Source organism: Tamandua tetradactyla, chromosome 2 (assembly GCF_023851605.1).
Source record: "Tamandua tetradactyla isolate mTamTet1 chromosome 2, mTamTet1.pri, whole genome shotgun sequence".
Lineage (NCBI taxonomy): Eukaryota > Metazoa > Chordata > Mammalia > Pilosa > Myrmecophagidae > Tamandua > Tamandua tetradactyla.
In genome coordinates, this window is record NC_135328.1 from 21,191,025 (window position 1) to 21,215,070 (window position 24,046).

The following is a 24,046-nucleotide window of genomic DNA, read 5'->3' on the forward strand; positions in this document are numbered from 1 at the left end:
TTACCAATAACATATTCCAAGTTTATTCTCAAATGTCCGTTCACATCAGTGGGACCATACAGTATTTGTCCTTTAGTTTTTGGCTAGTCTCACTCAGCATAATGTTCTCTAGGTCCATCCATGTTATTACATGCTTCATAAGTTTATCCTGTCTTAAAGCTGCATAATATTCCATTGTATGCATATACCACAATTTGTTTAGCCACTCGTCTGTTGATGGACATTTTGGCTGTTTCCATCTCTTTGCAATTGTAAATAACGCTGCTATAAACATTGGTGTGCAAATGTCCGTTTGTGTCTTTGCCCTTAAGTCCTTTGAGTAGATTCCCAGCAATGGTATTGCTGGGTCGTATGGCAATTCTATATTCAGCTTTTTGAGGAACCGCCAAACTGCCTTCCACAGTGGTTGCACCATTTGACATTCCCACCAACAGTGGATAAGTGTGCCTCTTTCTCTGCATCCTCTCCAGCACTTGTCATTTTCTGTTTTGTTGATAATGGCCATTCTGGTGGGTGTGAGATGATATCTCATTGTGGTTTTGATTTGCATTTCTCTAATGGCCAGGAACATTGAGCATCTCTTCATGTGCCTTTTGGCCATTTGTATTTCCTCTTCTGATAGGTGTCTGTTCAAGTCTTTTTCCCATTTTGTAATTGGGTTGGCTGTCTTTTTGTTGTTGTTGAGTTGAACAATCTCTTTATAAATTCTGGATACTAGACCTTTATCTGATATGTCATTTCCAAATATTGTCTCCCATTGTGTAGGCTATCTTTCTACTTTCTTGATGAAGTTCTTTGATGCACAAAAGTGTTTAATTTTGAGGAGTTCCCATTTATTTATTTCCTTCTTCAGTGTTCTTGCTTTAGGTTTAAGGTCCATAAAACCGCCTCCAATTGTAAGTTTCATAAGATATCTCCCAACATTTTCCTCTAACTGTTTTATGGTCTTAGACCTAATGTTTAGATGTTTGATCCATTTTGAGTTAACTTTTGTATAGGGTGTGAGATATGGGTCTTCTTTCATTCTTTTGCATATGGATATTCAGTTCTCTAGGCACCATTTATTGAAGAGACTGTTCTGTCCCAGGCAAGTTGGCTTGACTGCCTTATCAAAGATCAAATGTCCATAGATGAGAGGGTCTATATCTGAGCACTCTATTCAATTCCATTGGTCGATATATCTATCTTTATGCCAATACCATGCTGTATTGACCACTGTGGCTTCATAGTATGCCTTAAAGTCAGGCAGCGTGAGACCTCCAGCTTCGTTTTTTTTCCTCAAGATGTTTTTAGCAATTTGGGGCATCCTGCCCTTCCAGATAAATTTGCTTATTGGTTTTTCTATTTCTGAAAAATAAGTTGTTGGGATTTTGATTGGTATTGCATTGAATCTGTAAATCAATTTAGGTAGGATTGACATCTTAACTATATTTAGTCTTCCAATCCATGAACACAGTATGCCCTTCCATCTATTTAGGTCTTCTGTGATTTCTTTTAACAGTTTTTTGTAGTTTTCTTTATATAGGTTTTTTGTCTCTTTAGTTAAATTTATTCCTAGGTATTTTATTCTTTTAGTTGCAATTGTAAATGGGATTCGTTTCTTGATTTCCCCCTCCGCTTGTTCATTGCTAGTGTATAGAAACGCTACAGATTTTTGAATGTTGATCTTGTAACCTGCTACTTTGCTGTACTCATTTATTAGCTCTAGTAGTTTTGTTGTGGATTTTTCCGGGTTTTTGATGTATAGTATCATATTGTCTGCAAACAGTGATAGTTTTACTTCTTCCTTTCCAATTTTGATGCCTTGTATTTCTTTTTCTTGTCTAATTGCTCTGGCTAGAACCTCCAGCACAATGTTGAATAATAGTGGTGATAGTGGACATCCTTGTCTTGTTCCTGATCTTAGGGGGAAAGTTTTTAATTTTTCCCCATTGAGGATGATATTAGCTGTGGGTTTTTCATATATTCCCTCTATCATTTTAAGGAAGTTCCCTTGTATTCCTATCTTTTGAAGTGTTTTCAACAGGAAAGGATGTTGAATCTTGTCAAATGCCTTCTCTGCATCAATTGAGATGATCATGTGATTTTTCTGCTTTGATTTGTTGATATGGTGTATTATATTAATTGATTTTCTTATGTTGAACCATCCTTGCATACCTGGGATGAATCCTACTTGGTCATGATGTATAATTCTTTTAATGTCTTGTTGGATACGATTTGCTAGAATTTTGTTGAGGATTTTTGCATCTATATTCATTAGAGAGATTGGTCTATAGTTTTTTTTTTTGTAATATCTTTCCTGGTTTTGGTATGAGGGTGATGTTGGCTTCATAGAATGAATTAGGTAGTTTTCCCTCCACTTCGATTATTTTGAAGAGTTTGAGGAGAGTTGGTACTAATTCTTTCTGGAATGTTTGATTGAATTCACATGTGAAGCCATCTGGTCCTGGACTTTTCTTTTTAGGAAGCTTTTGAATGACTAATTCAATTTCTTTACTTGTGATTGGTTTGTTGAGGTCATCTATTTCTTCTTGAGTCAAAGTTGGTTGTTCGTGTCTTTCCAGAAACCCGCCCATTTCATCTAAATTGTTGTATTTATTAGCGTAAAGTTGTTCATAGTATCCTGTTATTACCTCCTTTATTTCTGTGAGGTCAGTAGTTATGTCTCCTCTTCCATTGCTGATCTTATTTATTTGCATCCTCTCTCTTCTTCTTTTTGTCAGTCTTGATAAGGGCCCATCAATCTTATTGATTTTCTCATAGAACCAACTTCTTGTCTTACTGATTTTCTCTATTGTTTTCATGTTTTCAATTTCATTTATTTCTGCTCTAATCTTTGTTATTTCTTTCCTTTTGCTTGCTTTGGGATTAGTTTGCTGTTCTTTCTCCAGTTCTTCCAAGTGAACAGTTAATTCCTGCATTTTTGCCTGTTCTTCTTTTCTGATATAGGCATTTAGGGCAATAAATTTCCCTCTTAGCACTGCCTTTGCTGCATCCCATAAGTTTTGATATGTTGTGTTTTCATTTTCATTCGCCTCGAGGTATTTACTAATTTCTCTTTCAATTTCTTCTTTGACCCACTCGTTGTTTAAGAGTGTGTTGTTGAGCCCCCACGTATTTGTGAATTTTCTGGCACTCCGCCTATTATTGATTTCCAACTTCATTCCTTTATGATCCGAGAAAGTGTTGTGTATGATTTCAATCTTTTTAAATCTGTTAAGACTTGCTTTGTGACCCAGCATATGGTCATAGCTAATTTTTCCTTTTTTTTTTACCTTTACTGATAGTCTTCATTTCTACACTCTTCTCCATACATCTGTCTCCTGTCTTTTCCTATCTCTCTCAACTGCTCCCTTTAGTATTTCTTGCAGAACTGGTCTCCTGGTCACAAATTCTCTTCATGATTTTTTTTTTTTTTTGCCTGAAACTGCTTTAATTTCCCCCTCATTTTTGAAGTACAATTTTACTGGATATAGAATTCTTACTCAGCAGTTTTTCTCTTTTAGAGTCTTAAATATATCATACCACTATCTTCTTACCTCCATGGTTTCTGCTGAGAAATCTATGCAGTCTTACTGGGCTTCTCTTGCATGTGGTGGAATGCTTTCTCTTACTGCTTTCAAAATTCTCTGTTTCTCTTTGACATCTGACATTCTGATTAATAAGTGTGTTTGAGTATGTCTATTTGGATCTATTCTGTTTGGGTACACTTCACTTCTTGGGTCTATAATTTTAAGTCTTTCATAACAGTCAGGAAATTTTCAGTAATAATTTCTTCCATTAGTCTTTCTCCTCCTTTTCCCTTCTCTTCTCCTTCTAGGACATTCACCACATTCATGTGTTTTTTGTTGCCATTCAATTCCCTGAGTCCCTGCTCATATGTTTCCATTCTTTCCCCTTGATTTTCTTTTGCTTGTCAGATTTCAGATGTCCCATCCTCAAGTTCACTAATCTTATCTTCTGCCTCTTGAAATCTAACATTGTAGGATTCCATTTTTTTTTATCTCGTCTACTCTGCCTTTCATTCCTATGTTCTGTGATTTGTTTTTTAAGTCTTTCAATTTCTTCTTCTTTGCCCACTGCATTCTTTATATCCTCCCTCAATTCATTGATTTGATTTTTGATGAGACTTCCCATGGCTGTTTTAACATCCTGAATTAATCGTTTCAACTCCTGTATCTTATTTGAATTGTTGGTTTGTTCCTTTGAGTGGGCCATATCTTCAATTTTCCTAGTATGATTTGTTATTTTTTGCTGGCATCTAGGCATTTAATTTCCTTAATTAGTTTATTCTGGAGATTGTTTTCACTCTTTAATCTAGGATTTACTTGCTGGATGGCTTTGTTCTCTGTTCTTCGACATTCAGTTCAGCTTACTCTAGACCTCTAGCATACGTTTTGTTTAATGGATCTGAATTTTTCAGTTCTTGTTTTCTTGCTTCTTGCCTTGCCTGTATGGTGCCTTTTTTTTTCCTTAGGAGTATCTACTTAGGTATCATAGATCCTAGTTAGATTTTTTCAGACCAGACTGGCCTTTCTAAAGAAGAAAGTGTCATCTGCATTAGTTTTCCCTTAGGGTGAGACCCAGTAAGTTGGCAGACATTCCTATGAAGCCTCTAGACTCTGTTTTTCCCATCCTGCCCAGAATGCGGCACTTGTCAGCCTGCAGGTCCCACCAGCATTAAGTGATACTGTACCTTTAACTTTAGCTGACTCTGCCAGGTGTGGTTGAGACAGCTTTAATTGCTTCAGTTTTCCAGTCCCTGGGGTCTGAATTCCTTGAAGGAGGGATTCCACCTGAGCTGGGCCCCACCCCTCTCCTGGGGAAGGCACTGCCTCCAGGGAATTACCTCTTTTCACCTGACCAGCCTCTTTGTCTCTCAGACAAGCTTAATTCCACACTTGCCTCTGTCACTTAGAGCCTGAGAAGCCTTGCAGTTGTATCTAAAGAGCAGCTAAGCAGTAGAAACAAGCAAAAAAATCATTTTCAGATCAGGAACCCCCCATCCCTTGGGTTTGTTTATCAAGAACTTAAGTTGGTATGTTGCTCTATGTATTTCCAGGTCCTATGTGCCCCCTCCTTTTTTTTTAGGTTCCAGACATTTTCAAGTATCTTGTGCAATCCAATCTGAAAATCATCTGTATGTTTTTCCCCAATCATCCCTGCTCCCTCTGCTCCAGGGCAAAAATTAGTAAATTTAGCTTTTATTCAAGGTTTAGCTGAGCTGGGGGCCTATTTTTATAGTCAGAATTTGTTAATTTAACAATTGAAACTTGGTTGAACTCAGCCCCTTGCTGTTAGTAAAATCTCTTTTCTTTCCCCTCTGGGAACTAGCCTGTGGGGGAGGGGCACCAGCTTCTAGGGCTTGGGGGACTCATGGTTCTGGGTGAGATCGCAGCTGGTCCAGCTTGTCCAGACTGTTGTATGCTGTGAGTCTGGTCACTGATGTGGCCCCAGTTGTTCTGTACTGTTCCTGGCTATTTACTAGCTGCTCTGGAGGATGAACTAAACTCTACACCTCACTAAGTCACCATCTTGGAACTGCTCTCCATTTTTCAGATTTTTAAAGTTTATTTCAAAATAACTATGCTTATAGAAATGCACTCCTATCAGGTGGTGCAAAGCAATTTAAATTTCAGTTATGCTGAAAAATAGGAACCCAAAACTAGGTGCATTGTTTCAGTTTAAAAGAAAAAAAGAAAGGATTTCCAATCAGGTTTGTTTATCATCTGTCACAAATGTGTAAAAATTCTGTTCTCCCTCAAATGCTGCTATAGCATACAGCAAGAACAATGAGGAATTTGTCTTTGGTTTGCTTCAGAAAAATAAAGCATTTTGTCTGATTTTTCATATTGCACTGTAAACATTTTAATAATTGGTGTAGCAAAATATTGTTGTAACATTTAATGCCTGTTGACAAAGTTCAATACTAAGGGATGTGTATGTCGGAAGGGTAGTGGGTAGCCTGTGTACATACACATGGTAAAGCTGTAAAAGCTTTCTGATTTCATTATTATTGCATGTAGATTACAAAACTATACAAATCATGATTTAGATAATTCCTTAAGTCTAAATGAACACTATCATCTCAGTTCATCTTCTGGGGTTCAATAAGGAAACTCAGCTAAGTGGGTGCCAGTTTTACTGATTTAATAAAAAAGAACAAAACTGTTTCATCTCTAGCTTTTCAGTGCAGAACTGTAACCATTTCTATAGAAAAGGTATTCCCTCCTCCATATTCTCATGGGGCAACATGCCATAGATTCACTTAAGTTTAAATTTGTATGAACTCTCATATGCAAAGTCGTCCCTAAAGTTCAAAGACCATGAGACTTCAGAAGTGACTTAAAAATAAAAAGGGTATTACTTGGAAGATTACAGCAGGTTAGCCACCCAATAATAAAAAGCATTATCAAAAACATCTAGTCCCTTCTGAATTTTACCTTAAAAAAAAGTAGTCCTTAATGAAAAAGTAGTTCTGACAAAAAGGAAAAAATATAACTTAAAATATCTTGAAAAGCAATGTGAATATATGTTCAAGAGAGGGCTAAAAAGATATATTTTCATAAGACTATCTAGGATTAGGCTCATAATGTATTCTAGTATTTCAAATTCTCAATAGTTACTAAACATCAATTTATAAACAACATACTCATTTTTACTCCTTTATCAATTATAAAATTCTAGATTAATTACACAAGGGTAACTGAGAAAATTAAAGCTGCCTTACAAATAACACATTTTTCAAATGGAAGTACTACCAAGTGGACCTGAAAGTTGCTATTACCAATATTCTTTAAGTATTTAAACTTTGTGATTATATATATCTATATATAAATGTGATTTTGCATTCTTGTATTTCAAGAATTTTGTGCAATCATTCTTCATATCAGGAAATAAGAAATGGATTTAAATTGCTGTAGACTTTACCATAATACAGACTTTATTTAGCATATTATATGTTTTTATTTTTTAACATATTAATCTAAAGATATACTTTCTAATATTTGAAGTTGCATCCTGCCTTCAATAAGTATTTTTGAAGTAACATCTTTTTTTTTTTTTTAGATGGGCAGACACCAGGAAATGAACCCAGTTCTCTGGTATGGCAGGCAAGAACTCTGCCTGCTGAGCTATCATGGTGTGGCCTGCCCTGAAGTAACATCTTTTTAACTTTTAAGTCAAAGTGACATCTGGTCTTCCTGACTTAATTATTTTCCTTTACTAGGGATTTGCAAACTAAGGCAGGAGAACTAAATTTTTATCTGACATACCTCAGACACACCCCTTGTTTTAGACAATGCGACACAATTCAACACTCATCTATTTAAATTCCTTTGGAATCCTGTACATCCTTGCTAAAAATAACAAAGGGAAGAATTCATCAAACCTCATATAAATAAGCTTATACCTTGGCCATAATTTCAGCATTTCATTTAGATATTCCTTTTGAAGAATTCAGAAATGTATATTTATTCCTGGTGAATCCCTTCTCCATTTGGAATGAAGACATATCTTGGTGGAGATACTTTGAGACTTTGTAATTACTCTGTTTTTTCATCAGTAGATCTTGACTGCAGTTTATTAAGGATGACTTTCTACTTAACTCATTGCTTTTACCTTTGTTAATTGCAACTGATTTTTAAGGAAGACCTGTCCTTTCACCTTCACTTACATATTCAGTTATTTCTTCATATCAGTAGGGACAGATTTAAATATCTGATTAGGATGGTGGCATTTTATAGAGCATAGGAATATTTATTTAAATTTCAGTTTAAATTGCTGTTATTGGAAACAAGAATTTGAACATCAAATAGGACAAAATATGTAAAATAAAAATAATTATATGCTTAATCAGATAGATGCAATAAAAAGTTAAGTATGAATTAACTCATTATATAGTACAGATTATTAACATATAGTAACATTTAATTTGAAGGACAGCTGTGCTGAAGTATATTTTGTTGACTCAAAGAACTTCCATGCGGAATTCTCTGGCAATGATTTGAAAGAGATGCTACTATATCTTTTCTTTGACCCTTGTAGAGTATCAAGAAGAGAGTGACGTGACAAGCTTTTTCACTCTTCCATGGAACCCACATTACCCAGTGAGTAGATTACAAATGAGGAGTTTAGAAACAATTTTGGAGTAGATATAATGCAACAAATCTGGTTACTGTGGAGAACAGATCCTTCCACAGGTTTCCAGTTACGTTTTCTCTAATGCCAATTTGAGCTTTGAATAGCTTGGAAGTATTGCCACATTCCAAGCCTTTCATAGATTTATCCAAGATAATGCAGTGCTAAGAAAAATGTTTAAACTCCTTGATGTCTTTGTCAATTGGAATAAAAGTCAAGTTGTTTAATACTTAAAAGTTGCTATTACTTTAGCTTTCTGAATGTCTGACAATGAAATCTAATATCCCCTAACGGAGAATGTCACAAAGGAGAAATAAAAATCACTCAGTATATACCACATTTCTAAACAAAAAGTTTATTTTGTTTGTTTTCTGCAATTATTTTCAGAATAAAAAATGTTTTAAACTAGAAAACAAGTTTTGTATTATCTACACAATTGTTACTGAAATGCATTGCAGGGACTGAAACTTTAGATGGACATTTAAAGTGGTTTCTGATTATTACATGATACCTAATAAGATTTTGAGATGGTCTATAGTCTTCTATTAAGACAGTGTTTTTATATGTGGAAGAAATATTATAGGTGCAAATTGTTTCAGTAACCACAGTCCAATTTCAAGTGTTGAATTAAAGTGAACATGCCAAATTCATAAAAGTATCTTTATTGAGGTAAAACTTATAAACCATTAAATGTACACATTTAAGTACACTGTATATATAATATACATCACACACATATATATAATCATTTTAACCACTTCCCTAATGAAGATATAGAGCAGCTCCATCACTCCAGAAACATCCTGCATGCCCCTCTGCAATCAATGCTCACTCCATGGCTCTGGGAAAAGAAAGACCTGGTTTATAACAGAGATTAATTTAGTCTGATCTAAAATGCCATGTAAATTGAATCATACAATACATACCATTTTGTGTCTGTCATTGTTCACTCATATGTTTTTGAAAAGCATTCATGTTGCATGTAAGTATTTTATCAGTTTTTAATGCTCAGTACTCTTCCATTATGTAAAAATACAAAATTTATTCATTCACCTAATGATGGACATTTGGTTTATTCTAGTATGTGAGACTAAGATGCTAAGATTGAAAGGGAAACTAAGTTTGTAGAGTCTGTTTTGCTCAACTGGTGTTGGCATTGCATGATCTTGGTGATATATTATTGGAATGTGCACTCCAGCTGGGAGGACTGGCTATTCTCCCAGATGGAGATGTACTTTGATAAAGCTTTCTAGGTCCCAGGAAGCTCCTCTCAGTCCCTAACCAGAGGACATCTGGGCCTGGTCACATAAGCTAATTTGAACTCAGCCACTGGGTGTGAAAAAAACCATAAAAGCTGCATGTAATAGTTAGAGAGAGAGAGAATCTTATCCGAAAGAAGAGGAGGATGTTCTGCTCAGGACTTTTCCAGTAACCCCCAAGATGCTGTCTCCTGGATCCCCCAGCGTTCCTCTTTGGGTGTTGGTGCCATCCCACCTGGTGATATAACTATGTCTCATTTCTAGCAATCTTCTGATTATATCCCTAATAGATTCTATTTTTATATCACTGAAGTCTGTGTTGTCTACAAATCTGAGCTCCTAAATTAAATGGCCACAAATATCACGTTGCCTTTCATGCAACAAAGATGCACTGGAATTTTACATGACATACATTTTTATTTCTTCTTGGAAAAATACTTAGGAATGGAATTCCTAAATTATATAGTAAGTATATGTTTGTATATAATTGTCAAGCTCTTTTCCAAAGGGGTTTTTATCAGTGTATGTTTTCATTAGCATCATAGAAATTTAAATGGTTGGCATTCCATCACCTGCCACTTCAGTTTTGTTTTATGTTATTTTCCATGTTAGCCATTCTGGTGAGTGTAAAACACTACCTCATGATTTTACTTCTATTTTTCTGGGAACTTAATGACGTTGAGTACCTCTTCATGCTCTCATTAGCCATTCCTATATTTGGCCATATGAGGTCTTCATTGAAGACTTTATCTCTCTTTTTAAAAATAGATTGTATTTTTTTTTAAATTGTATTGTCAAAATTCTTCATGGACTCTGGATATTATCCTTTTTTCAGTTATATGGATCCCACATATATTCTTCTAGCCTATAGTTCAAGTTTTTAATAATGGCCCTTTTGAAATGCAGATTTTTTATTTTGAAGAAATAGAATTATTTTCTTTTATGTCTACTAAAGTCTTTCATTTTAAAAAGAGTTACCTTTCCTAAAGTAGCCAAAGTTTTTCTTAATTTTATTTTAGAAGTTTTATAGTTTTAACTTTTGAGTGTATTGTGTGAGATAAGACATTTCTGGTTTCATATAAATACATATCAACAAATATATATACAGAGAGAGTCATTATTACCTAACTACTTGTTGAAAAGTTGATCCCTTTCTCCCTAGAAAATTTATTAAAAATGAAATCGTTATGTTTGGGCTTATTTATAGACTCTATTCTATTCCATTGGTTTAAATGACTAAATTTATATTATGGCGTTATGTTAATTACTAAAACTTTAAATTAAATATAGAAAAGAGATTGTGTTAACTTCTCCAAATTATTTATTTTTTAAAAAATGTGTTGGGTATATTAGGCAATTTTAACTTCTATATACACTTTGGAATCATCTTACCCATGTCTACAAAAATGCTTGCTGAGATTCTGATCAAGTTTTTGGTTAAGAACATAAATTCTTTTGAGGTGGTTGAGCATTTTGAAAACAATGATTGATTTGATTCAAAACATAGTATGTCTCCATTTATTTAGATCTTCTTTAATTTCATCAGCAATATTTAATAATTTTTATTGTACAGGTATTAAATGTATTTGCTACACTTGGTCCTAGTATTTTAAGTTTTTTTGCAAACATAAATGCATTTTGTAAATTTTATCTTTCAAAAGCTTATTGTTAATATATGGAAATGTAATTGACTTTTGTATACTGAACTTGGATCCTGTAACAAGCTAAATATACCTGTTTTTCAAGTGGTTTTACGTTAGACTGCAGATTATTTTCTCTACAGAGCAGAGACCCTCGTTTGGAGGTTATTGTGATAATCTGGGAGATGTTTGGCAATGTTTGGCGACATTTTTGGTTGTCACCACTAAAAGAATTTTCCTAGCATCTGATGGACAGGGCATGAAGATATTACTAAAGATCTTACACTGTACACGGCAGCAAAATTTTTCCGGAGTGAATGCAGTGCTCACGTGAGGATCCCTGATGCAATCATGTTACCTGAAAATAATTCAGTCTCTTTCCATTCATTCTGTCTCTTTTATGTTTGTTTGTTTCCTGCCTTAGTGTACTGTTTATGGCTCCCAGCACAATATTGAATAGAAAATGGTTCTTAGGCTTTCTGTCCTCAGCATACTTCCAACTTTGAAAAATTGAGGACCTCAACTAGTTTATCATTAGGTTGGCTTTATCTATTTAAGATTACTATAATATAACTTAAAACTGAGAAATACTAAAAATATGAAATTTTTAATGCCCTAAAACAATGCTTTAGTATAAATCTTGTATTTTATTATAAAACTACATATTCTACAATAAAAAATGAGGTTTTGCAATTTTTTTGAATGCCTGGGTAAGAGGTTGCAGAGAGATTGTCTACTAGTATATCCAATCTGTTTGAATATTAGGATTTTACTGATGTATATGAAGATAATTATAATTATTGTTTATGATAGTATACCAAAAACTTGCAAAGTTGTAGTTTCTTAAAGCTTTGTTACAATGCAGAAACTGAAAGCATGTTTCTTAACTTATGCTTTTCCTAGGGCCGCTCTCACAAATTACCATGCACTAGTGAATTAAAGCAACAGATGTTTATTATCTCACAGTTTTGGGGGTTATAAGTAAGAAATTAAGGTGGTGGCAGCACCATAGTCTCTTTTAGGGCTTTGAGAGAAGATCCTTCCTTGCCTCTTCCAGGCTTCTGGGTGGTTACTGGTATCCTTGTATTCCTTGGCTGATGACTGCATAAGTCCAGTCTCTGCTTGTCTTCACATGCCCATCTTCCCTCTGTGTGTCTCCATCCCTGTTTGTCTTCTGTCTATCTTATAATACACTAGTCATATTGGATTAAGGATTCAGCTTATTCCAATATGACCTTATCTTAACGTATTACATCAACAATGATTATACATGCAAATAAAGTCACATTTTCAGGTACTGGGTGGTAGGACTTGAATTTGAGAGTCACAATCCTAATTATAACACTGAGTGAACTCTGTAAAATTGGTTTGTGTAGGTTGTTTTATGCCTGTCCTTATTTATCCCTCATCCCATGCCCAACAGTCCTTTTCTTCTAAGGTACAAAACTAAAAGCCCATATTTAGTGAAGCCCTATAGTTTCAACAGAGTCTCATGAAACCCTATTCACTGCTACTATATAAATGGCATTATTGGAAATTTGGAAGATGTCCTATTTTAATGATTTTTTTTTTTTACCTATCTTAACTACCTATCATATCTCACCTATCATCTATCATATATCTTTATCATCATGTATTTCCCTTAGGTGGTTACACTGTGAAGTACTTTGCCTGAAACATGCATACTCTATATTCCCAGTCTTATTTAGGCAATCATCATGGCAACATCATTGGGTAAACAAATAATTCTCTGATTAAAAATAAGAAAAACGGAGAAACAGAATACAATAAAACAAGAAAATGTTTAAAAATGTTTCCCTTTCTTCCTTCCTTCCTTCCTTCTATCCTTCCTTCCTTCTCTCTGTCTTTCCTTTAAAAAAAAAAAAAAAAAAATAAGAAAAAGGGCTCATAAATTTTAAGTAATTTACATAAATCCCTACAGCTGATTCCAGAGACCATTTATTTTATCTCTACCAGAGAAGCATTAAAATGATGGAAGAAAATATGAAGAATATATTATTTATTTTTATGTTTCAGTTAATTAAATGAATAAACACAAATATACTTTATCCAAAAGGAAAAGTAAAAACCTCCCAAAGAAAGGAAAAAAAACTGCTCATTCATCCTTAATACTTGAAAGTCACACTATTCTAGGGACAGAGAGTGCCACAGCTTCAAAATCTTTAATAACAAAACCTAGTCTGTGTGCACGTGTGCTTGGTGGGTAGGTTATATTTTAAAATTTTATGAGACAAGTTTTGGGTTTACAGAACTATTCATAAATTCAGAGTTCCCATATACCTTTGCACCACTATCACAGGCAAAGGAAAATTTGTTGGGTTGATAATAGCTCTTTATTTTAAAATTCTATTTTTAACAGTAATTACATTTGTCACAATTGATGAAATTTTATTATAATAGTAATATTAACTATTGAACATAGTTCATAAAGGTGATTTTCTCCATATTTCCTGTTTAAATATTTTTTATGTATGTCTTTACTAGTCTTCTACGCATACACTGGATAAAGATGCCAGTCACAAGATTTTTATAATCATACTGTCGCAAGATGAAGACTATTTAGTTATACAATCATTATCAAAGATCAAGGCTCCCAGGTTATAGTTGAGCAATTTCATTACTTCCTTTTGGCTATGAAATACCTATATGATGAGTTATTAGCCAAAATTATTTGTTAAATCCTAACTTCTCAGTTACAGCTCCTCCCTATCATTTAATCATTCTCTCAACCTTCACGGATGTCTAGGCAATGACCATACTATATTCTCCATGTTTAAAAGGGGTGTTGACATTATGAGGTAGAAGAATGAAACTGGTTGATGTTCTTGGAGAGACTGGTGCCTCTGGGTTTTGGGGCTTATCTGGCACAGGAGCCATATGGAGGCTTAATTTCTGAAAAAAATAAAATTAATAAGTACAACTTTATGAAGTCATAGCTAGAGCCCAGGGTATTCTTTAGAAATCTCTTAAGTAATCTTTACGTGATTACTATTAGTTGAAGTATGGCCTACTACGGCAATTTGCAAAATCTGGCTGAAGCTTACTGTGTTAGCTAGGGTTCTCTAAAGAAACAGGATGAGCAGGAAATATCTGTAGATATAAAATTTATAAAAGTGTCTCACGTAACTGTGGTAACGTAGAGTCCAATATCCATAGGGCAGGCGGTGAAGCTGACAACTCCAATGGAGCATCTGGATGAACTCCATAGCAGCAGCTCATGGGCCGCAGTAGGAAGAGAACCTGTCTCTTCTGAATCCTCCTTAAAAGGCTTCCAGTGATTAGAATAAGCATCAGTCATTGCAAAAGACACTCTCCTTGGCTGATTACAATTGGAATCAGCTGCGGATGCAGCTGATGTGATCATGATTTAATTCTATGAAATGTCCTCATAGCAACAGACAGGCCAGCACTTGCCCAACCAGACAAACAGCTACCACCACTTGGCCATGTCGACACATGAACCTGACCATGACAGTCCACCCCTTGCCAACTTGGTAGTTATACACATCACCTTAAATCATACTTAATTTCTAAATAGAAAATAATAAAACACTTTTTTTTCCTCACCTAACAGTACTCAATTGTCCTGCATATAACCAGAAACACAGTAAATTACCCCAGAATAAGGTACAAGCCCTTGGGTAATATTTCATTCTTAAACTTGATATCTTACAACTTAGATACTGTAACATGAACAAAGCAGCATTACAGTCCTCATTTTTGTAACTGATCATGTGGCCATAATTTGCATTGATCACTACCTTCTTCCACCACCCATTCCATGTTCCCTTTTCTCTCAGCAAGCACTTCAGCTGGCCATGGTTCTTTGCCTGGTGGGGTGACCCAAACCTTCATTCCTGAAGTTTCAGAGCCATTTGTAGTCCCACCTGGATTGGGCTGTTGCAGTTTTCCACTGGTTTTAATCACAGGGCATGGTAGTAATAAAAGACATCCTAGGGGATCTCTTATATTCCAGGAAAACTCTTCTTTACCTCCATTGTGTAGCTGCAGTCCTATTTCCCCCTGATAGTCAGGATCAGTCGCCCCAGCCAGTAATGTAATCCCCTTCTTGGCTTGTTGATCCAGGGGCATGAGTAGCCCAAAGTGATCAGGTGGCAGTCTTAGATTCCAATTCAATGGAATCATTGTTGTTTCTCCTGGTGGAAGTACTCTCCCTTTTGGAACTAAAACTTGTAAACCAGCAGAGCTCAAGCTCACTGAGACAGGAAGCAAAAATTTTCCTAGTGGATCACTAGGGGTAAAAGTGAGTGGCGCCACTCCCATTACCACCCCTTGGTTCCTGGACCCATGGATCTTGGCAATGGGAGAAACAGCACCATACAGTGGATGTTGATTTAAAGCATACACAGCTTCCTGGAGAACACTACCCCAGCCTTTCAAGGTATTGCCACCTAGTTGGCATCATAATTTAGTTTTCAAAAGGCCACCCTACCATTCTATCAATCCACCCCGGACATTCCTGGGGTGTGAGAGAAGGCTTTGCATGATAAATCCACTCTAACATTCCAATCTCTAAGCCTCTGGATCCCCTGATCTACATTATACCAGGGAAGTCTGGCATTTCAAACTCAGATAATGTTGCCCACCTTTTGATCCATGTTTCAACCAACCATCCAAACAAACTGTCAATGCCTTCTCTAACCCCTCGAGCTATAACACTGAATGCAGAATCTCTGCCTAGTGGGCCCATATATCAATAAATTCAGCCTGATCCAACTTTATATTCCTCCCACCATTATCCCACACCCTCATTGCCACACATATTCCCCTGATTTCTGACTATATAAATTGGAAAACTCACACAGTTCTTTTGGAGTATAACATACTTCCTCATGGGTGATGTTGTACCTCACCTTTTGGGGCCTGTTGGGACTTTAGTTATATGTCTGGAAGAACTGAGGGGTGGTGGGGGTGGATCATGAAAGGAATTAGAAGTATCTTCCAAGCCATTTGCTTCAGGACATTCATTTGCAGTTTCATCTGGTGAAACAAGATTAATCACTCTAGGGCTAATCTCTTCAGGTGGAGGTTGGGTGACCAACTCCTCAGGGCATGATGGAGGTGGGGCAGCTATGTCCTCAGGGCAGACTATTACAGGGTTATCTAGAGAAGACTCAGCATGACCTAAGGTTACAAACTTGCCACCAACATCATTATCAATCCACATGTCACCATCCCATTTTTTAGGGTTCCATTCCTTTCCAATCAATGCCCTCACTTTAATGGTGGACCCCATGCAAGATCGAGATTTCAGTTTATGTTGTAAAGTTGCTACTCTAACAGTAAGTTTCTGAGTCTGATTTTTGGAGATCTCAAGTCTATGGCTACAGGAAATAAGATTTTCCGTCAGGACACTCATAGAAACATATCTATCAGACTGTGCATGTGCTTCTCATTTGAAGCCTTAAGCCCATCCCTTTCACTCATTAATGTATACAATGTATCTAACAACAACCAGCCAACATCTGTATACCTCCTAATTGGAGTAACCTCCAAAATTACCTCTTGATGCCATTTGAAATCTCTTAGCCACTGCTATTATATTTTGTTTCATTTCAACTTCCTGGTTTTGGTCAAGAAGGCATTGTTGATCCCCCAATGCCTGGGACAGGCTCATCATGGGGAGTCAACACCCCTTTCCCAGCACAAGAAAGTTAAAATGGTCATTGCCCAGATATCTGTAAAGACTGAAACATCAAATGAGAGGAATTATATAATTAAGAAGTTAGGATTTAACAAATAACCATGACTACCGATTCATTATATAGATATTTCTTTTAGTGTCTAGTGTTTTAGAATAGCCAGAGGGAAGTTCATGAAGTTGTTGAACTGTAATCCAATATCCATGATTTTTGATAATTAACATATAACAAAATAGCAAAGAAGAAAATTGACCGTGTTTGTATTGGTCTACTTCTGGAGGTTCTGTCTGTTCTACTGGTCTATATATTTTGGTACTACTACACTATCTTAGTTGACCTACCTCTATTGTAAGTCTTTACAGTGGGTGGAATGCATTACTAGGGGTCAATAAGGGGGTGTGGAAAGGTGTGTGAGACAATTGGGGGTTTCTTTTTCCTTTTCATTCATTGTCTGGATAGCAAATGCTCTAAAAATGATCTGAACCACTAATTGTATACTTTGGATAGATGTATAGTGTCAGAATAAATATCTATAAAATAACATTAAAAAACCTTTAAAAACTAAAGTCGCTTGTGTTAGAACCTGGTAGGAACTTAATGAATAATATCAAATGTTTCCCTAATAATTTGTATCTGTAACCTTTCTCTCATGTGTAGTTCAGGCATCTGAATTCTTTCCTACTCTCAGAATGATAATCTAGGTTAAATTAAAGTTAAAATTCAGATATGTAGCTTATGTTTTTACTTAGAAAAAAAGATGGGAAAACCATTTACCATGAGCAAGGGCAAAAAGAATCTTTAGCAAGCAGCAGAAGATATGTACAGAGTGGAGATACTAAATGTATGAGCAGCAGCCCCCAAAATAAGCTTGCTGTGTTAGTTAGATTCAGTTGTCAACTTGGCCAGGTGAGCATACCTAGTCTTGTTGCTGCGGACATAAGCCAACGGTATGTGAACCTCATCTGTTGCCAATTACATCTGCAGTCAGCTAGGAGGCGTGTCTGCTGCAATGAGTGATGGTTGACTTAATTGGCTGGTGCTTAAATGAGAGATTGCAACATAGCACTGCTAAGCAGCTCAGCATTTCTCATCTCAGCACTCGCAGCTCAGCCCAGGCCCTTGGAGATGCAGAAAGAAGTCACCCCAGGGAAAGTTGTTGGAACCCAGGGGCCTGGAGAGAAGACCAGCAGAGACCATCCTGTGCCTTCCATGTAAGAAAGAACCTCAGTGGAAAGTTAGCTGCCTTTCCTCTGAAGAACCAACAAAATAAATCCCCTTTTATTAAAAGCCAATCTGTCTCTGGTGTGTTGCATTGCAGCAGCTAGCAAACTAGAACACTTGCTTAAAGTGTTTTTAAAAATCCTTCACTTTAAGAAGCACAGCAAATTAAAAAAATGTTTTTCTTGTCACATTACATAATGGAATATCACATTATATTGTCACATTTACATAGTGGAAAAAATGTATTTTCACATTGATAGTGGAATCAAAGGACCAGAAGGGAAAAGAGAAGACAAACAGCTACAAGAATTAAAACCAAAGACTGTGTGATTTCTTCAAAAAAATGAATAATAAATAATTTTTCAGTTTTAATGCACAACTATTTTTCAAAGATGAAGGATGAATTTCAAGAAACTGGCTGCACTAGTGGCAGAGTTTAAGAATTCTCTCATAAAGAATTCTCTCATAAAGGGAATCAACTAAGGAAAAAAAAAAGCTAAAAATATACCACATTTTCCAGCAAAACAGATAAGGTCTTATGAAGTATTTATAAAATGCAAGAAATAGGAAATATTACCAATAATCCCAATGTCCATGGGAAAAGAAAAAGAAGGAAACCACAGGGTCTCAGATGGACCCAAGAACAAGAGAAGCAAAAAGAGTCCACAGGTTCACCAGAAATCAAAGTGGTTGCTGACGGTAGCAGGCACTGACCTAATTATGGTGAAATGTGACAAACTGGATATGAAGGAAGATAGCCTTAGGAGAGGTAGAAATTATCCAACATGAGAATATGAGATTGTATCAAGGCAGCAGATCTCACAATCAAATCAATAAACCATTAAAAACATATGATTTATTTACGATTGGGATGAAAGCCAAACCTACAGGAAAAATGGTTCAGTATATGGGAAATTGTCATGGTATATTTGCCTTTTAGTAAGAAGTGACTTTATTATTGAACTTGAATAATAAAGAAATATACTGGCAACAGCAGAAAGAGCAACTTTCACATCAAGGGAGAATCAGAAATCCATCCATCTGTTTTATATATCATTTCCGACTATCTTATAGTTATGTTTTGCATGAAACAATTTTTATCACTTTACTTTCATATCATGTATGTCTTTATATATAATAACTTATTGTATCCTAAGATCATCTTGCTTTTATATCCTCTGACTACATTTTTTATATAATGTATTTTTATATAATGCATTTATTATATATCATTATATAATATTATGTATATAGCTATGCTTAAATCTATATTTCACTATTTTATATTTTTCCTTCTGTTCATTCCTTTGCTACTATTTTCCTGACTGTGGATGTTATTTGTAGAATAGCTTTTAGTTATTTCTTTTTATTTCCTCTATTGATTTTATAGCTCTACATTTTATTTTTTTGTTAGTGATTGCACTTTGGTTAACAAAATGCATCATTAACCTGCAAATTCTATGTTAGAAGTGGTACAAAATTTCCACTTCTTGAATGTAAAATACTTTCAATATCATACTTCTATGTATCCCCATTGTTATTACTCTTTTTAAAAAATTTTTACCTTCTATGATGTAAACCCCATTTTACAAATTTCTTGTTTTTACTCGGTATTTTAAGCAATCAGCTGTTCATTAAAGGAATTAAGAGTAAAGTTTTGAAAATGCATTTGCTATCACCCACATATCTGCCATTATCATATGTGAAGAACCAAGTTTCTGTTGTCATCTTCCTCCATCTTGAAGAACATCCTTTAGCATTAATACAAGTTTGCTGCTGATGAATAGTCTTGACACCTCCTGTCTGAAAGTGCCTTTATTTCATCTTTATTTTAAAGAATTATTTTGCTCAGTAAATATTTTTAAAGAATTTAATTCTTTATTTGAAATATCCATAAACGTTGCTATTCTGTATTTTCTCCTATTATCGTTTTGTTTTGTTTTGTTTTTATAAACCACGTCAACTCTATTGCATTAAAGGGCTACAAATATACATTTGTTAACCAAGCAGAATACAGATATTTTGCTTTACAACTTGCATGTAAGATACCAGTACACGTAGCTGGCCCATTAGTTATCACAGCAATTTAGAACTACTGCCCAAGCTATGCATAGCAGTTTAAATACCCAAGTCTCATGCAGAAAGGACAATTGTGATATACGTCTGTGAAGCCTACCTCAACTACAAGTAAATGTGTAACTTCCAAGTCCGCACAAATTTCAATAGTAAAACATCCAAATCTACTGCAATTGTCCTAAACATACAAAAAAATTTAACAAATTTTTCATTACAGACAAACCAATAAGAGGGCTGAAAGTAGGCCATTTGAAAAATTTTAAACAGTTTATATGAATGAAAATACATGCTTAACACAAACTCTTTAGAACTACATAGCACATACTTTGAAGTAAATTCTCATAGAAAGGAGGAAGCAACCATGTCAAGGTGATAAGCAAAGTGCTTAGTATAAGAGATGGATGAACAGACATTTAAAAGTTAAGATTTTAAAAAGCCATATTCACCTTTTCCACAGTTTTGCTGTACTCATTTCCACAGTAGGACAAACCGCTTTCGCTGCCGTCGTAACCCCCGTTGCTGTTGTAATCACCGCGGTAACCTCCGAAACGGTTGTAACCGCCGCCTTAACCCCCGTCACTGTTGTAACCGTCGCCGTAACCCCAGTAACCGTCGTAACCGCCGCCGCCGTAACCCCCATCACTGTTGTAACCGCCGCCGTAACCCCAGTAACCGTCGTAACCGCCGCGGTCGCCCTTAGACCGTCTGATCTGGACCCCGGCCTCGACCCCGGCCGCCCTGGAAGGATCTGGAGCCGCCTCCGTCCCCACCGGAGTGGACATCCTCCTTGGGGACGGCCTTCTTTACCTCCACGCGATGGCCCTGGACCGGGTGGAACTTAAGCACCGCGGCCTTGGCGGCGGCGTCACAATTCTGAAGATCCGGGAAGCAGAAGCCATGTTTCTTGCCAGACTGCCGGCATGTCGGCAGTGATCTCAGCCTTTTCCAGGGCTCCATCAGGTCTCTCTCGGCCACGTCTCCCTTAAGGCCCCCAACAAAGAACTTCTTACCCTTGGCGTGGGCGCCGGGCCGCGCCGAACCCTCCGAACCCAGCGGTCCGCGGCTGGGCCTCCTCGGGAGCGCCGGGTCTGCGGGTTCCCCACCACCACGCGGGCTGCCAGGCACAACTGGGAGTTCTCCGTCTCCACCGCCCGGACCGTCGCCTCGCCCTGCGAGCTCCAAGGCATTGCCATCACCCTTATCATCAGCCAAGGCCTCTTCAGAGTTCGGGCCCAGGAGCCGCCACTGCCATTCACCGATGGGGAAGGGAAGGAAGGAGAAAAGGAAACGGAGGGAACTGGGAAGGTGGGAAAGGTGTCAAGGTGTCGGCTAATGGGCAAGCTGAGAAGACTAGCTCAGTAAATAATTTTTATAACAGTTTTATTTAATTCATTCTTTTTATTTAAATTCAGCTTTTTAAAGACATTCTGTTGTCTTTTATCTTCCATCGGTTTTGTTGATAATGCAGCCAATTATTCATATCGCTAGGTGTGTAATGAGTCTGTATTCTTTGTAAACCAACAGCCTGTCATTTCTTTATATCTTGTTTATATCTGTAAGGCAGTGTCTTTCATCTTATTTGGGAAGTATTTTAACATGATCTCTTTAAATGTTTTTCCTGAAGACAGAGAGAGATCAGTCTTTATTAGAGTACTGATTTCCTTCTCATTGATCACTATGTAGTGTACACTAAACGTTGTCTTAATTTTCTGCTTCTTTTCTTATAAGGTGTTCTTTCTGGTCCCACAGGAAATATGTCCCCAGTGATGGCTGTCTGAACTTCCTGACCACCGGTAAGATCATCACCCCAGCCACTCTGAAGACTTGAGATGGAGCGGTGACTTCCTTCCTCAGGTACCACTCAGTGGGGAGACCTCATTGATAGACTCAGAGTTAAACTGCAGACATTGTAGACACATATGTAGCACCTATTCTATTTCTACACCCAAACCATCCAAACCTTCCAAGGACACACTCGTGCAATATTCACCCAGCCCTATGTCCCAGTGGCACTGGAAACTTATGACTTTTCTTGAACACTCCTGAATGGGGACAGGCAGGGAGATATGGCCCCATTCAGACGTCTGATAGTATGTCCCACATTTGGAAGTAGGTTCCCCTTTGGATCTGGAAAGTAGACTGAACTCTTGTGGATAGGTTGAGATACCTTTTTTGAAACTAGAATATCATGTGCACCTTCCGTTTGCATTTAGCCAATACCTTTTTTCTACTGTTCCTTTTCTTTGGGCTGTAGTTAGGAAGAGGAAGAGGATTTGGGAATACTGCTTTACTCAATACTCTCCCACTCCACACACATCACAAATCCAGCCTTATCAGAGTTCAACAGCCAGATAACCAAGTTAACTATACCTAGTCATATACCTGTATCACTCGCACCAAGCTCTCTGGACTCTCCGAGGATGGACAAGAGAAAGCAGTTCAGGAACATAACACAGGCATTGAACAAGAGTCAAATCTCTTTGAAGGTAGGAAGGAGAAGAGGAAACTCCTTGCCTGCTCTGTGCCTACACGGGACATAGATGAAAGTCTTTTGTTTCCTGTGATTCTCAAGCCTGTGAGAAGGAGGAAAGAGCCTGCTACAGGACTGTAGAATTCCACTGAGACTTTGCTGTGAGATGGGCAGCAGTGCAGGTCTCCCAACCTCCCACAGGATAGGAAGGGGCTCTTGGGGCAGCTAGCAACTATTCCTCTTTAATGGAATCAGTTTTATCAATGACTTTGAATGCATGTCCCATCACCCCCAAATTGCTTTTCAAAACTTTGTGAAATATGAAGCTGCTTGAATCTCAACCCATTCTGGAAGCTGAGTGGGTGTTTTTCTTCTGTAATCCCAATACCCTCGCTTCTTTCTGTTCCCCTTACACAGACTTTCATAAAGTTAAAGGATGAGAAGGAGCAGGTAATGTCTGCTTTACACTGAACCTTTCTTACTGTAAGAAGCCTCTGAATGTCTTAAGTTTTTGGTCATATGTCTTTTAAATATAAGCTATGAATAAAACTACTTCACTAAATCTGATCATGTGTGATGCAGAAACCCAGAAGAGGCTGGGGAAGCCACGACACCATCGCCCTTCTTCCATTTCCTTATTACCTTGAGAAATCAAAGCAGGCAGGCCGTAAGAGCTAAGGATGACCCCATCTGTCCCCTATGCCCCAAGTCCTTGATATCCTGAACATATACCTCCAAACAGGGCATGGGCAGAAGACTGCATATGACTACTTGAATAAATAAATGTATTGAGGAGTGGTAAAGATCTCTGCTCATGATTAAAAGTGGTCATCTTCAGAGAATTTCTAATAGCAGGACTATTAGAGAAGTCTAAGTATATAATGAACATCTTGAGATTTTGAAGATTTTCAGTCTACCTCCAAATACCTACTGTAGAATCCAGAACTTGGCTCCACAGGTGGTCCCACCTCCTAGATTCCAGAGCTGGCCTGTATTCTTCCTCACCCAGATCCCTGTATCAGACTGGCAATGTCATATGGAATCCTCACCCTTACAATCTGACATGCTCTTCTGCCACTAGTTGGAGCTGATTCTTTGCTTTTTAATGGTTCCCTAATTAGATTCCCCTAACATAATCTAACCTTCTGAGTGTCACATGACCATTGGTAGGTTATCTGCAAAATTTCCCTTTTCAAATTAACAAATGTAATAATGCATGTGATATCTCAATATTCACAGTCCTGAGGGTAATGGCCGTATATCTTCTCACCTTTCCCACCAAAATTTCTTCAGAGTTCCACATTCATTTACTCTATTAATGTTTTCTCCCTATTATTCAATGAAAGCAGAAAATGCCATTGTTTTTGCCATAAAGCATTGGTTTCAGCTATAGTAAGCCATACAGTTAATTAGATAATGGTAAGTGTACTGTGGACCTCTAAGATGTAAAAAGGACTTCAATGAATTTGATTTCCATGAATATATTTATGATTGTGGACTGATTTATTTTAATTTACTAAGGCCAAAATTATTAAAATCCACCAGAGAGAGAGTGAG

The 24,046-nt window shown here is 36.8% G+C and overlaps 1 protein-coding gene and 1 long non-coding RNA gene across 2 annotated transcripts in view; one reads left to right on the top strand and one right to left on the bottom strand.

Annotated features, from left to right (window-relative positions):
- The window catches only part of LOC143666990 (heterogeneous nuclear ribonucleoprotein A0-like), a 32,503-nt gene extending 11,320 nt beyond the window's left edge, over positions 1–21,183 (bottom strand). The window contains exon 1 of the mRNA XM_077140691.1: positions 20,466–21,183. Coding sequence (XP_076996806.1) covers positions 20,716–20,976 — 261 coding nt within the window. The 5' untranslated portion in view covers positions 20,977–21,183 and the 3' untranslated portion in view covers positions 20,466–20,715. The remainder of the gene's footprint in view (positions 1–20,465) is intronic.
- A 179-nt stretch (positions 21,184–21,362) lies between these two features.
- LOC143666995 (uncharacterized) lies at positions 21,363–23,056 on the top strand. Its single transcript, XR_013167805.1, has 4 exons — positions 21,363–21,377; positions 21,488–21,507; positions 21,748–21,873; positions 22,274–23,056. It is a non-coding gene; the product is annotated as an uncharacterized LOC143666995 (long non-coding RNA).
- The last annotated feature ends 990 nt before the right edge of the window (positions 23,057–24,046 follow it).